General features: G+C 39.2%; 1 protein-coding gene across 5 annotated transcripts in view; it reads left to right on the top strand.

Moving 5' to 3' along the window:
• The window catches only part of sh3rf2 (SH3 domain containing ring finger 2), a 32,549-nt gene that overhangs the window by 14,696 nt on the left and 2,479 nt on the right, over positions 1-15,374 (top strand). For 3 of the 5 annotated variants that reach the window (XM_054791548.1, XM_054791547.1, XM_054791550.1), the window contains 5 exons: positions 3,674-4,066; positions 11,541-11,659; positions 13,581-13,751; positions 13,943-14,217; positions 14,340-14,662. In XM_054791548.1, coding sequence (XP_054647523.1) covers positions 3,674-4,066; positions 11,541-11,659; positions 13,581-13,751; positions 13,943-14,217; positions 14,340-14,662 — 1,281 coding nt within the window. Of the gene's footprint in view, positions 1-8; positions 3,376-3,451; positions 3,602-3,673; positions 4,067-11,540; positions 11,660-13,580; positions 13,752-13,942; positions 14,218-14,339; positions 14,663-15,374 lie in introns of those variants that run through there. The other 2 variants (XR_008572837.1, XR_008572838.1) reach the window with 2 other exon arrangements.

Below are 15,374 nucleotides of genomic sequence, written 5' to 3'. Positions count from 1 at the left end.
GGCTAACATGTTGTCGTCTGAGTTTCCTCACTTGTCATCCGTTTTATCTTACATTATCTTATCTTACATCTGTAAAGAAAAAAGCAAAAATGTGTTAATAAGTTGTGTGTACAGAACTCCAAAGTCAAAGATTGGAATGTTTGAGGATTGGATTAAGACAACGTTTACAGACATAGGTCAGAAAACTATTTTCATATGTGGAGACTTCAATATTGACCTCTTGAACTCACACAAGTGCAAGGAAACAGATGACTTTATAAATACAATGTATAGCTTGAGTTTATATCCTAAAATCATTAGACCAAGTAGAATAACAGACCACTGTGCCACCCTCATCGATAATATATTCACCAATGACTTTGATAACAACACCATCAGTGGCCTGCTAATTAGTGACATCAGTGATCATCTTCCAGTGTTTACAATCTACAATGAACATTATAAGAAAAAACAGGCGGAGGCAAAAAAGACTTTTCAAAGATGGCGTACAGAGGACAACATCCGTGCCTTCAAGATAGGTCTAGAAGAACAAAGTTGGGAGAGTGTCTACAGTGCAACAGATGTGGACGAGGCATATGACAGCTTCCTTGGTACTTATATGGAGCTCTACGATAAGAACTGTCCCTGGCAAGAAAAGCCCAAGAAGCAAAAGAAAAACCAGCAGCCATGGATGACAAAAGGACTAAAAAACGCCTGTAAGAAGAAGAACACATTATACAGGACATTTATCATTCAACAGACTAAAGAAGCAGAACAAAAGTATAAGACATACAAAAACAAGTTGACAACTATCTTGAGAGTGTGTAAGAGGGAATATTATAGTCACGTACTAAATAAGAACAAAAATAACATGAGAGCAACTTGGGGCATCTTAAATAGTATTATAAAGAACAACGTTAAGAAAGCAGACTATCCTCCCTATTTCATGGTTGGAAACACTTACAGGAATGACATGAATGCGGTAGCTGAAATGTTTAATGAATATTTTGTAAATATTGGACAAAAACTGGAAGAGGAAATTCCAAAACAAGACACAATTGATGAAGGGATTGATATTATCGATAGGAATCTTAATTCTATGTTTCTCACTGCTGTAACCAAAAAGGAGATCACTGACATTGTTAACCATTTTAAGGCAAAAACATCAACTGATTGTCATGGAATCGAAATGGAAACAATTAAAAGGGTCATCAATGAGATCGCAGACCCGTTAACATATATTAGTAACTTATCATTTCAGACTGGAATATTTCCAAGCAAAATGAAAACAGCCAAGGTGGTTCCAATTTTCAAAAAAGGAGACAAACACCAATTTACAAATTATCGACCAGTTTCCTTGTTACCACAATTCTCGAAAATTGTGGAGAAGCTATTTAATAATAGGTTGGACAAATTTATTAATAAGAATGAATTATTGGCAAGTAGTCAATATGGTTACAGAGCCAACATTTCAACTTCTATGGCACTGATGGAAATCACGGAGGAAATCACTACTGCCATAGACAACAGAAGATGCGCAGCTGCAGTATTCATGGATCTGACAAAAGCTTTCGATACAATTAATCACACTATTTTAATTTCAAAATTAGAAAGGTACGGAATTAGAGGTTTAGTCTTAAATTGGGTTAAAAGCTACCTAGCAAAGAGGAAACAATTTGTAAAGCTAGGAGAATATACATCTGGGAGTCTACACAATACGTGTGGAGTACCACAGGGGTCCATACTGGGACCAAAACTGTTTAACTTGTACATTAACGACATTTGCAAAGTAACTAACAACTTAAAATTGGTCTTATTCGCCGATGATACCACTGCTTTCTGTTCTGGTGAAAGCACACAAGAACTCATTAAAAAGGTCAAGGATGAAATGGTCATATTAAAGTCATGGTTTGACAAGAATAGATTATCTCTGAATTTAAGTAAAACTAAAATAATGCTATTTGGTAATAGTAGAAAGGACACGTACGACCAAATACAAATTAATGGAACGGATATTGAAAAAGTGGAAGAATATAAATTCCTTGGGGTTATAATAGATGAAAAAATGAGTTGGAAATCTCATATTAAATATATACAACAAAAGGTGGCGAGAAATATCTCTATATTGAATAAAGCAAAATATCTTCTTGATCAAAAATCACTCCACACTCTGTATTGTTCCTTAGTATTTCCATATCTAACGTATTGTGTGGAGATATGGGGAAATAATTACAAAAGCAATCTTCACTCACTCACTGTACTGCAAAAAAGATCTGTGAGGATAATTCATAATGCCAAGTATAGAGAACATACAAACCCTTTATTTTTAAAATCACAGATATTAAAATTCGCAGATTTAGTACACCTTCAAACCGCTAGAATAATGTATAAAGTTAATAATAACTCGTTACCCAAAAATCTAATCAAGTATTTCTCAATCAGAGAGGAGAAATATGATCTTAGAGGAAAATTAAACCTAAAACATTTATATGCGAGAACAACGCTGAAAACCCACAGCATTTCCGTGTGTGGAATTAAATTATGGAACGGATTGAGTAAAGAACTCAAACAATGTACAGAGATGAGCAAATTCAAAAAACAATACAAGCAGTTGATGTTTGCCAAATACAAGGCAGAAGAGTCCTGATTGTTCTGTCAGGTTTGTTATTTTATTTTATTTATTTTATTTTATTTTCTATTTTATTTTATTTTATTTTTTATTTATTTAATTAAATTTTATTTGTTATTTATTTATTTCTATTTATTTATTTATTTTTTTTTTTATATAATTTTCTTTGTTGTGTTTAAAAAAAAAAAAAAAAAAAAAAAAAAGCTTTGTTCTTATTTATTTATTTATTTATTTAGTATTGTCATCATTATTATTATTATGAATGTTCTCTCTTTTTTTGGGGGGAGGGTTATCTCACCGTTATCTATTATGTGTTATCCTGACTATCACTGAAAACATGACATGGAATCCAGGAAGTGAACTACATGTACTGTACTAGATGTAGAATGGATGGGGGGTAGGATTAAATAAGCTTTGCTTCTTCCTACTCCTTTTGGACATGTGGAACTGTGAAAAAATGATTCACGAGATGTATTCCATTGTAACCTTCATGTTCAAATAAACTAAACCAAACCAAACCAAACCAAACAAACCAAACCATCTTTCCTCGTTTATTTTCCCAAGCACTTCCCCTCCCCTTGTCTGTCTTCTCTCCTCTTTACTCCTCCGTGCCTTTCTCCTCAAGCTCCGCCTCAGCAGTCCTCCAGTCTTTTTTACCTCTGGACTCTTTCATCCTCCTCTTCCCTCTCCTCCTCGTGCCATGCAGCCAGGCGTGAAGACACAGTAATGCTTTCTCTGCTTGGATGGCATAACAGCACATCACCGTGGTGAGTGAAAGCATTAACCCTGCCATGCCTGTCTGTGACGCTCTATATTTCACCTTGCTTCCCGCTCGTCTCTCAGCGCCAGTCGATCCTTCCAGGCTTACTGGCTGCTACTTATCCTCCCGCCTGCCCGTCCAACAAGTTGGAGTGGGTGAGTGGAGCGATGAGCGGCCGTATTTAGACAGCTGCTTCACTGCTCATCACTCAGCATGTCAGGTGCTAGTGACAGGTAGACTTTGAGAGGCTCTCCTTGTTTAATGATGGGCTGTAAGGAGCTGACATCTGCATCCGTCTTTTCCAGCTAAACTCCGTAGCGGCCAAACTGCTGGAGGGAAAGAGTCCAAGGGGGAGTGATTCGGCAGAATATCAGCATCGGACCGGAAGCAGGGGCAAAGACAAGGCCCCGGAGGCATCCAGCAGGACCGCCAACCAGCGGACCGCGCAAGTTCCTGCAAAGACATCACTTATCCACACTCGGGCCACCTTGAACTCGCGCAAACAACAGAGACCCAGCAGCGGCAACTTTTCCCACTCGGTCTCAGGAGAGACAAACAACACCAGCGGCTTTAACCTCCAGCGACAGTCTCACCGCTCCTCCGTGCGGCCCCCTGCCCACGGACACACTCATCCCTCAAGAGTTAATTCTCAGCGAGTTCGACGCCACTCTGACGGCCCGCACAGGCACCTGTTACTGGTGAGTCACATACATTGATTTTGAGCTGACATCTCATTTTTCGTTTTACTCTTTCACAGTTTTTAACCAAAGTGTGTTTGATTTTGTCTTAATCAAAAACATGTGGCTGCGTGCTGATGGATGTCAGAGTCATGAAAAGATCATGTTGTTCTCAGAGATTCAGGGTGGGGGCCATTACAGTAAGGCTCAAGGAATGAAAACAGACAGAGGGGTGTTAACCTCTACATGATTAAGTCTCACTTATTAAGACAAAACGTGTGGAAAAGGGAGAGAATTGAAAACTGCTTGGTTAAAAGATTGAGGGCTGAAGGTGAGCTGACTGAAACTTCAAAGGTTTGTAATCAAGAGTCCTGGGACTGGAGCCAAGCTTTCTTCCTCAGAGTTGAACGACAGGGTGTGTGCTGCTTTTTCTTCCAATGAAAACAGAACCAACGTCATCAGGGGCAAGTTGTATTATTCTACGAGGCAAAACATTATAAAACTCTTGAGTTAAATACAGAGATGGAATAAAAGGCCTAAATGAATTAAGCAGCAGTTGAAATCATGTCATAATGCCACTCTTTGGATAATTCACACACTGTATATATGACACGTTCTCTGAACCTGCAGAGAGCTTTACAAGGATCTTTTATTCAGTGTATATTTTGAAATTGTTAGTTATAACATTAGTTGTATAGTACGCACAAACCAGACACGAATATCATGGTTTTATTTTATTGAGTGTCTCTGACATTGCATCCTGCAAAATGATATGCAATGGAAGTCATTATCAATGTGCTGTTTGCAAAATATGCACACAATTTCTGCTACACAAAAAATATTCATAAAGTTTAGGAACTTTGGACATCCAATCACGATCGTTACCTTTCATGTCCACACCCATCAGGCTCGTTAATTAAGAAAGCGCCTCGAACGCCTTCTGTTTTGCTCCTAACACACACCAGCTGCAAAGCAAGAAGCTAGGCTATACTTGTGGGGCCCAATTAGTCCACGTGAATAAAACATTAAGTTAATTATGTATCGATATCTAAAAATCATGTGTCGTCCAAACCATGACGATTGTTATCACTAGCATACATTTCAGTGAGTGCAAGCTTTTTTTGTTTTTCATTAACTTTACACAGTAGATTTTTCTTTTTACATGCTTTTTTTTATGATGTGACAGTGATTGAACAAAAAGTAAGCATGTTTTGAGTGCGCTTAAACTTAAAATTTTCCTTGTCAAGGTTTTTGGTCAGCAGTTTGGGAGAATGTGTCATTTATATATGTATGTATTACCAGTCAAACATTTGGACACACTTTGTCGTTCAACAGTATGAGGAGGTGTGTCCAAACGTTTGACTGGTAATAAAAAGTTCTGCCTTTAGAAAAATGAGTTTTGATTAGCACTGTGAGACAAGTATTAGAGAGAGGTATAAAATGCTTGTTATTACGGTTTTAGTTTTCAGTGGTGCAGAAATTCACTGCATTATACTGATAGATGTTTCTCATAATTACTCCTGTTATTGTGGTGTAGTTTAGTTCGATACCACTTGAATAATCAAAGCAGTGCTGAGCACAACTGTGGATGCAGCTTTTGCTTTGCATGGCATTAATATACACGATAAAGAGTGAGTGGATGTCATTTTATTTTATATGTACAGTATAATCAAAACAGTGATGGATAGTGTACACAGTTTGGCTCGACAGAATGATGGATGGATGGATGGATGATGATGGTAATTTGTATCCCAAATGAGACAAGGGCATTGAAGAGACAGGCTGTGCTGAGATGAGGTCAGACGTGTTCTGATCACCTCAGCATAAAACCTCAAAAGGACACATGTGACTGTTGTATACATTATGTGCTGACCATCAATTTACATTCTGAAGAGGCAGGACACAACTTAATGAGGCTACTGCATGGAATCACAGGAAGGTAACATAAAAGCCTTCGCAAGGTTTTCAGCATATAAAGTTTGTGCCAAGTGCCATGCTTCCTGAGATAACCATTTCCTTTGATTCAGTAGAAGTTTCACCGCTCTGCCCTGCAATTATACATGTCACAGCATAAAATCCCCCACACCTCATGTAGGTCTGAAAGTGAGATCAAAAATAGGGGAGATAATGATGGTATTAAAAAAAATGTGTAGGGGGCGAGAGAATGAAAACAAGATTTGTGCGCTGCATAAAGGCAAGAAAGTAGGAAGATGAGGACAAATAAGATATACTGTGGATTCAGCGTGTAGGAGGATCGGAGAGTCCCTCAGTGTGTCTGCTTATCTCTCTCATGCTGATGATGATGAGTCACTGGTGAAATTTGTTATATAACAGGAGCCCCCCACCCCCCTACCGCACACCCTACGCTGCTTTAAAACTCCTTCCTCTTGACTAAGCAGGTAACATTCACTTGCACATCAGTGGGCCAGTAATAGCAGACAGACCTTGCCTTCTTAAAGGAGGGAAGAAAGCTGTCCCAAAACATGATGCTGCTGATGCACCACCCATCACCATCACCTAGGAGTCTCTTGCTAACTCAGGATGCAACAAACACTTGCACAATCTAATAAGATACAATGCAAGAGCTAATCAAAAACAATCAAATGCACCTCATCAGTCTTACTAACCAATGAAAAGCATGTATCGCTGTTATCTTTTTTTTTGTCTCCCAAAAAGGCTAAGACAAGTGTAAAAAGAAAAAAATTGACACAATTGGGAGAGATGCTTTTCAATGGGCAGCCGCACTCCCCAACTCCCAACTCGGTGTCCTCAGGACATTTCACATCATTATTAATACGCTGGCCTGTCTGTTTTCTCTTGCATTAAATCCTGATGAAATAAGATAATATTCCTAACAGCTACCTTTTTGAGCTTTTACTCACTCTTCAATAAGTGACCTTGATCTGTGTGGGAGGCTATGAAAATGGAACCATATCCCTAAAGATTACATAACACTGCTTATACTTGAACTGAGGCTTGTAAATCTACATTGGAGCACATTTTCTAACTCCATAAATTCATTATACAGATTCAAACAATCTCATAATTACAAATTATGTAAACATGGATTCGTCAGACTTGTTGGAGCTTAATAGCCTGTTTTTTTTCCTCTTCACAACACAGTGTGTTGCCTCAAAAGGGTGACAATAATTGGCAATATTATTATGTCTGAAATATTTAATTTCACACTCTATTTAGTCACAGCTACGGATGTCCCGATCCGATCTTCAGGATCGGGATGGGCTGCCGATCCGCTGTATTTTGAAGATCGAATAATATCGGCTTACGCCACGAGATCGGGCTGATCAGCGGTAGTTCCCTCTCACTGTGCCCGGACTGCTGTGGCGCGGGGAGCTCGCACGGGAAATGCCGCTGTAACCGCTCGTTGTTTATACTAGGTACCATCAATAAATGACTATTGCCTTGAAGAGAGTTTTTAAAAAATGTCATATGTTCTAAATCACACCACAAATTGATCTGTAACCATGTCAAATGATTAGTCCCACCCTAAACGTATTTTTGCTCGCCCATTTCTTCCAATTTTATCTTTTATTGGATGGACTTTTATTAGATCTTTTATTGGATAAGGGACCTGACTCACAGAGGTTTGTTACAAAAGCCTAACAATATTGTTGGTCATGCTGTGTAATAAAAAAGTGAATTCAGCAATACTTTGGTTGCATTATTTTTAATGCTTTGAAGAGCCACGTATGACAAGCTCTCATTTAGCACACAGTATAAATGATCTTGAAAATTCTTCAAGATTAAACACTTTTAATGCACAACTTCATCATCAAACTCACATATATTTACTTATCTAACACATACAGAACAATGAACAACTTCATGCTGTCACCTTTCTTCTGTACTGTACCGGCTGTGGCTGTTCACATGAGCCATTTGAGCACATTACGTAAATCTCAGTGTTCCAAGCTAATGTAGTGAAGTTTTTATACATATTTATTCACGTACCCCCTACGGCAAAACCCTAGGGGTACGCATACCCCACTTTGGGAACCTGGGGTGTAGTTGAATGGTCTAGTTTGATTCTAAGCCTCATTTTGATGGGAGCAGAAATCACGCAAAATATGTTGTCTCCCCCATTGTAAATCGACTGTAGCCACTGCTGGATCATGGCACGTAGCAATTGCGTGACTGCTGCTTGAGTGAGATGGCCTCCTTGTATCTGATAAAACACAGACCAAGAATAGAAAACGGACACAGAGAAGTGGAAGGACCTAAATAATTGAATACATGAAGAATGTTAAGCTTCTCTCCCGTATTACTTGCCAGGAGTTAATGGCGTTGAAAGATGACTAATTGCCCTCATTTTGTCAGGAGTTTGGTCACATTTCCACATTGATAGCGTAAGCTATCATGGAGAAATCACACACACGCGCGCACGCACGCGCGCACACACACTTTGGCTGTGATTTACATCCATCATCTCTGAAAGCTAGAATGCCTTCAGGTCATACTGAATGCATACTATCTCCTTTTTCCATGTGCGCCTTACAGCACTGCTTTTCACAAGTGACTTTTAGGTCATTTCAATGACTCCTTGTTGATTATGGCTGGCGTTATGTTTGGCGTTAGCTTTTCTCAATACAAGTGTATATACAAAGCTGCCTAATGGCCAGAGAGCCCCAGGATCCAGGCACCTGCTATAAAGGGAACCACTTACTTCACTGGCCGCTATTAATTCTTTAAGCATTAGTAGCTTTAAATAGCATCCAGCCTCACTGAGACGACAATGGGGGATATCAAATATTTTGGTTTTCAACACGCGAGTTGGAGTTGACAAAATGAACCAATGCATTATTAAATGTCATTATTTTAATGAACGAGTACGCCACCAAATCAGGTACCTACACACTTTATAATAGAAGAATCTTCCTTTACAGGGATGATTGATATTGATTATTATTACTATGATATTGTTTTAACCCCTGTTTGTTGGTTGGTTAGTTGATGATTGTGCTTGGAGTTGTAGAACAGCGTTGCATCATAGGACCATAGGAGGTATCGGTAATGTTTTGGTTACCTTATTTAGATACATGAGAAAGAGATGTCTACATACGTGAGGCTAAATGCGCACACAATTTCGACTCCCTTTCTTTCCCGCTGCCATACCATTCCACCATACCTTTTAACATACAGCGGATAGTATCTATACACCAGGGGTGTCCAAAGTGCGGGGGGGGGCCATTTGCGGCCAGTGGCTGTTTTTCTTATTGGCCCACGGCACGCTCTAAATATATGATTTAACAAGAAAACAAAACAAAAAAAATCAGCAGTAAGTCAAAATATTTAGAGAAAGTTTACCTGAAAGTTTACCTGAAAGTTTACCTGATATTATAAAAAATGTCATTTTACTAACAAAGTTGAAATATTAAACATAATATACATTATTTTGTAAAAGTCATAATATTATGGAAAAACAAACAAAACTAATAAAGTTGTAAATTTTGGAAAATTAGGTTACGGGAAAAAGTTCTTTGTAATGTTACGAGAATAAAGTCAAAATATTATGGGAATAAAGTCATAATTACCAGCAGAAACACAAAAAGCAGCTGTAATTTTACGAGAATAAAGTCAAAATATTACGGGAAAAAAGTTATATTCTAACGAAGAAAACAATTGTAATTTTACAAGAATAAACTCGTAACATGAGGAAAAATTGAATTTTAGTAGCATAGAGTTGAAATATTAGAAAACTTTTTTTGTTGTTGTTGTTGTTGAAATATGAGAAAAAAAAACAAAATAAAGTTGTTTGGAAAATTAGGTTGGGGAAAAAGGTGGGAACAAAGTCAAAATATTCTGGGAATAAAGTCATAATATCACAAGAAGAAAATGTAGGAAGATTTTTTTAAGAATAAAGTTCATATATTTGGAAAATTAAAAAAGACAGCAGCAAAAATGCAGGGAAAAGAAGAAAGTTGATGCTAATAATACGCTTTTTCACCTACAGTATATCACAAAGCTGAGATGCAGGTTCTTCTTGAACTATATATGACATCTTAGCATTCCTTTCCAAAATATCAAAGTAGGCTGATTGAATAAAAGCGAAGGCACAGTGTAAATGGTCATTAATGATGCTGTGGTTTTTACAGTCACACTTTGTATCACCCCAATCTCTCAGGGGGATTTTTGGACTGACGTAATACACTGTGCTTGCCATTTTCTATCTTTAGAAGCCTGAATCAGGAAATATTTTTGTCCATTTAAAAAAAATAAAATAAAAAATTCTAACCTTTTATCTGTCATTTGTACAAGGCAAACATTGCATCATTCAGTGTAACTTCAGACATGCCAAGGATGAAACCATTTTTTGGTGACACGTTTAATATTGTTTTATATTTTATACATCCATTTTTATTGCTTTATTGTAAAAGTTCCTTTTGAGTTTCTTAAAGAGCTTTTAAATGTATTATTATTATTATTATTATTATACTGTACAGTGGTACCTGTGTTTTTGTTATGAATTAGCTCCAAAAGCTCAGGCAAAAACTGAAACACAAAAATCAAAGCAGTTACAGAGACTGATTATAGTTTTACATGCAGCAAACGGCGTCAAGCAATTATAAAGGACAAATAAAATGGACAAATTAACATGTAACATACTTTTTACTTTTATTGCAGACTCTCAAACGTTCTGCTACTATTTGAGGCAAACAGACTTTTAGACATGTATCTTTTAGCTTGATTTTGAATTTTCAGTTAATTTGGAGCTGTTAATACATACAAATATGTCAGTAAAATACAGTAAAATGGGCATATTTTCAGACAGTTGCCAATAATAATTATTATTATAAGAATAAGAATAAGGAAGAATGGATTACATTTTATAGTGCTTTTCAAGGCACCCAAAGCGCTTCACAGTGAAGTGAACCCATTATTCATTCACTCCTCAGTCACACAGTGGTGGTGGTAAACTACATCTGTAGACACAGTTGCCCTGGGGTAGTCTGACGGAAACGTGGCTGCCATTTAGCGCCTACGGCCTCTCCGAACACCACCAAACATTCATTCACATTCATACACCAGTGTGGGCAGCACTGGAGGCAAGGTAGGTGAAGTGTCTTGACCAGCGACACAACGAGAGTGACTGGGTGGAGGGAGACAGTTTTTGGACAACCTGCTCTACATCCTGAGCCACTGGCGCCCTGAATGGTGATTAATCATGATTAATTCATTTGAAAACTGATTTATCTGATTGAAAAATGCTCATTTGACAGCCCTGTTAAAAATACCCATCTGATGGTGTCAATCAAAACTTGTCATTGTATTGCATCAAACTAGACTGTGCAGGTGTACCTAATTTTGTGGCCAGGGAATGTATTTTATACTTGACTCTGAAAATGTGTCCCCTCATGAACTATTGGAATTTCCCAACACCACCGTAACTAATTTGTTCTGAGTGTGCTGTGGTTCAAAAGTTCACCCCTCCTCTTAACTTCAATATGGTGATCATTTTGGCTCTGTCCCGTTACAGAATGAGAAGATGGCCAACGGGGCTCCGCCCAACATTTCGATGGCTCTGTTGAACCCACAAGTGTCTTCTTCCTCTGCAGACAGCAAAAACTCCACCACGCAGCAGCTCTCCATCAGTGTGTAAGTCCATGATTTGAAAACGCACATTCATTTGAGTTTTTGACATGAGTTTTTCTTTGCTGTCCATACAAGAGTAAAAATAAGCAAAACATTATTAATTATCAAAAGTTGATTTGTATTGCCAATGTGCCTTAGTTACCGTATTTCCGACCATAAGGTGCACCGTATAAAAAGGCACAGTCTCGGTTACGGTTTGCGAAAGCTCAAACAACAGTGCAAGCCGACACATTAGCCCAAGCATCCACAATCCATTCACAATTTGTGGCGTAACTTGCCCGGCGCTGCCTCCCGGTCTTAGTAAAGCTGTGTTCGCCATCTGTCATCCATCGCTCCCACGACGCTCGCAACTTCACTTTGAACGCCCTGTTTACACCGATGTCCAGCGGTTGGAGTTCCTCCGTCAAGCCTCCCGGAATGATGGCAAGCTCCGAGTTCATTTGCACTTGGTTTTTCACAGCGGTTGTGAGATGGGCGCGCATGGAGTCACAGATCAACACGGACGGTGACGCGTGGAAAAAAACATTCCGTCTCTTTACGTACACCTCACTCAGCCACTCAGCCATTTTCTCCTCGTCCTTCCAGCCCTTTTGATTGGTCTTAACGATGACTTCAGCTGGAAACTTTTCTTTGGGCAGCGTCTTTCTCTTAAAAATCACCAAAGGTGGCAGTTTCTGTCCATTATTATGGCAACCAAGCACAACAGTCACGCTCTCTCTTTCCTCCTCTGTCAATTGCATTAATACATGCAAAAGATGCATGCTGAGCGCTTAACAAATGCACTTCTGCCACCTTGTGGCCGTTTTATGGCTTAAAACTGCATGAAAAGTGACCTCTTTTATTGTGCACTTGCGTCATCACCTGTTTTTGCCTCTTGCACAAAAAAACATACAAGTACGTCTTTGGAATTGAATGAGTTATTGTGAATCTACTTCTGGTGTATATGCTGCGGCTTAAAAAAAAAATGTTTTGTTATGGCGTATGCCGAGGTGTTGCGTAACGCCATACATGGCAACAGTTCACCTCTTGGAATAAGCCAAAGAAAAAGCTAAACACGTATGTCGGCATGGGCCGGCTACCGGTTTCAAGGTACACCACGGTATGAAAAAGTCACGGTCTGAAAACCACTAAAATTTTCTTTCAAACCTGCGGTATGAGAGAAAGTAGAGGCCCACGCGGCCAATACAGTTGTCTCTCGTTTTATCACGGTTAATTGGTTTCGGACACAACCACGATAAGTGAATTTCTGTGAAGTAGGATTCAAAATTTTAAAAATGTAATATTTTGTAGTTAGAGCATCGAAAACCTGTTTAGGACTTTCTAAGTACAATTTTTCCATTGTTAGAGCCCTGTAGATATGAAGTAACCCCCTTGTAATCACCTTTACACTCCTGTTATTCTTAGTTTACAACACATTTTTCAACTGTAATGCGTAGGCAACGGGTTCAGTGCAGCCATGGCTTTAAGCATTCGCAAACTACCGCGCTAACTAGCCTCCATATTATTTATTCTAAACTGAAGAAACGGTTTCCAACGGAGTGGGGAAGAAGGACAAAGTAAGAAGCCAAAAACTTACCACTTCCACACACGATGTGAGGTTTCATTGCCTGGACATTTGCTTTCAAAGCACCAAAAGCGCATACAAATGATAAATAACATGACAACACAATGAGAAAATCATGGTGAACATTCTTGATCATAAATCTGGTTTTACTTGACAATTTTTCACCAAACTTTATCCAGCATGGACCACGTAGTGAAAAATGAAAGGATGCAAGGGCCAGTTTAATATTTTGAAAAGCAACACATGTAGATATGCTAAGAAGTTCTATATATTTCAAGAAAAACTGCATCTCAGCTTTGTGACATAGGTGAAAAAGCTTCATCAACGTGCAACACTAACAGCAGGTACCTCACTCCTCAGGTGTGCTGTGCTCTACTCCTATAAGCCGCAACGCCCAGAGGAGCTGGAGCTGAGGAAAGGCGAAATGGTGGGAGTGTACGGGAAGTTCAAAGAAGGCTGGCTGCGTGGGTTGTCTCTCAGAACGGGCAAAGTAGGCATCCTGCCCAGCAACTACATCACTCCTGTGCTCAGGTGAAAGGTCACGACTCCTGACGGCAATATGCGTGAGCCGAATGACGCACTAGATGCAAATGCGGTGCTGATGTGTGGGCAGGAAGATGTTTAATCATGCACTTATTTCATTGCTCAATGTTTCAGGAATATAAAAGAATGCACAGTATTACCGGTACTTTATACTAATGTGTTTCATTGCCTGATTGCAGAACTTCAGCCAGACTCCTGGAGACCAAAGCGGCAAGCTCGTCCTCGCAGCACAGCACAGCCGCGGGAAAGAAGACCACATCTGCCAGGAATCCTGCTGTGGTCCTTGCTCTTGATAGGGTAAACAGTGATGGATCGCAACATTCAGCCGGACAGGTCCCACCTGTACCAAACGGAGCACAGCACGCAATGTCATCCCCAGGCACTGGAAAGTCATCCTTTTATGGGAGCTCACAAGGTTGGGAGACAGTGAGGCGGTTCTTTAACCCACACAGAGGTGAATGAACAGCAACTCTCCACATGTCAGAATGTTGTAAATAAAAACAAATATGTAACATGTTTCTCATTCTTTAAATTCTGTTTTTTTTTTTTGTTGTTTTTGTTTTGTTTTTTTTTTAGTATCTAACCCTTTCAACCATCCGTCCAGTTTGAATGTACCCTCCAACTCTGAGCACTTTGCTCAAGTGCAAGCATCAGGCTACTCGCCTGCCATGCAGAGGAAGAAAAACGGCGGAATTCTGTCCAGCTCTGGAAGAACAGCGGGTTGGATGAGTGAGCCAACAGCGCTCTCTGCTGCCCCCCATCTGAAAGACAGGGACTTCACCTACTCACATGAGGTGGGAGGACATCATCATCATCATTATCAACATGAGCGACAGCCGTCCAATGGCCCTCAGTCCATTCTTATCAGACCGGATTCACACAAGAGCACTTCAGACAAGGTGAAGTTCATACTTTGGATGTCACGCAGCACTACTCAGTCTCAGGCTTCTCATCTACTGCTTTACATTTCTCTGTGTATTATTTTGATGACAGCGCACATCAGGTAAAATATTTAAATCAGTTCATTTTCCTTGCCATCTCAAAAGTCAATAACGTTACGAATACAGTAGCTCTTGAGGTCAAATTGAGAGCCCTATTAATTATAAAGGAGGTCTGGTTACTCACTGCGCCTTGTCACCTCTTTGCCAGTTGACAGTCTTTTTTTTTTTTTAGCCAATCTTAACTTTTAACGGTTTGCATCACATCATTCCATCAATTGGAATATTTGATGTGCATTTGACTACATTTCCTTTGTCGATTATGGGGAAAATTCATTATTCTTTTCAATTCTTTAAATAGTATTTTAATGCAGTGGGAGAATCTGTTTATATTCATGTCAAGTGTTGTTTTGAGCAAAATAATGCTGCTCTAATAAGAAGTCAGCGTGGATGTAGCTCAACTTGGCTGACATGTTCTTCTTCTTCAGAGCTTGTCCACACCAGGTTGAAACAAAGTATTTTAGCGTTACAGCCTATCGCAAGGGCGTTCTGGGTGCCCTGAAATGGTAGTTTTTGCAAAATGGCTTCCAGGGTGGGAAAAATCTGAAAACGCCAACTTGTCATTGACGTATGGAGAAGGAAACCTCTACTTTCTGAAAATGATGACGTCACT

The sequence above is a fragment of the Dunckerocampus dactyliophorus genome, chromosome 11, assembly GCF_027744805.1.
Source record: "Dunckerocampus dactyliophorus isolate RoL2022-P2 chromosome 11, RoL_Ddac_1.1, whole genome shotgun sequence".
NCBI lineage: Eukaryota > Metazoa > Chordata > Actinopteri > Syngnathiformes > Syngnathidae > Dunckerocampus > Dunckerocampus dactyliophorus.
The sequence above is the reverse complement of the archived record's forward strand: the minus strand, read 5'-3'. Positions and strand labels throughout refer to the sequence as shown.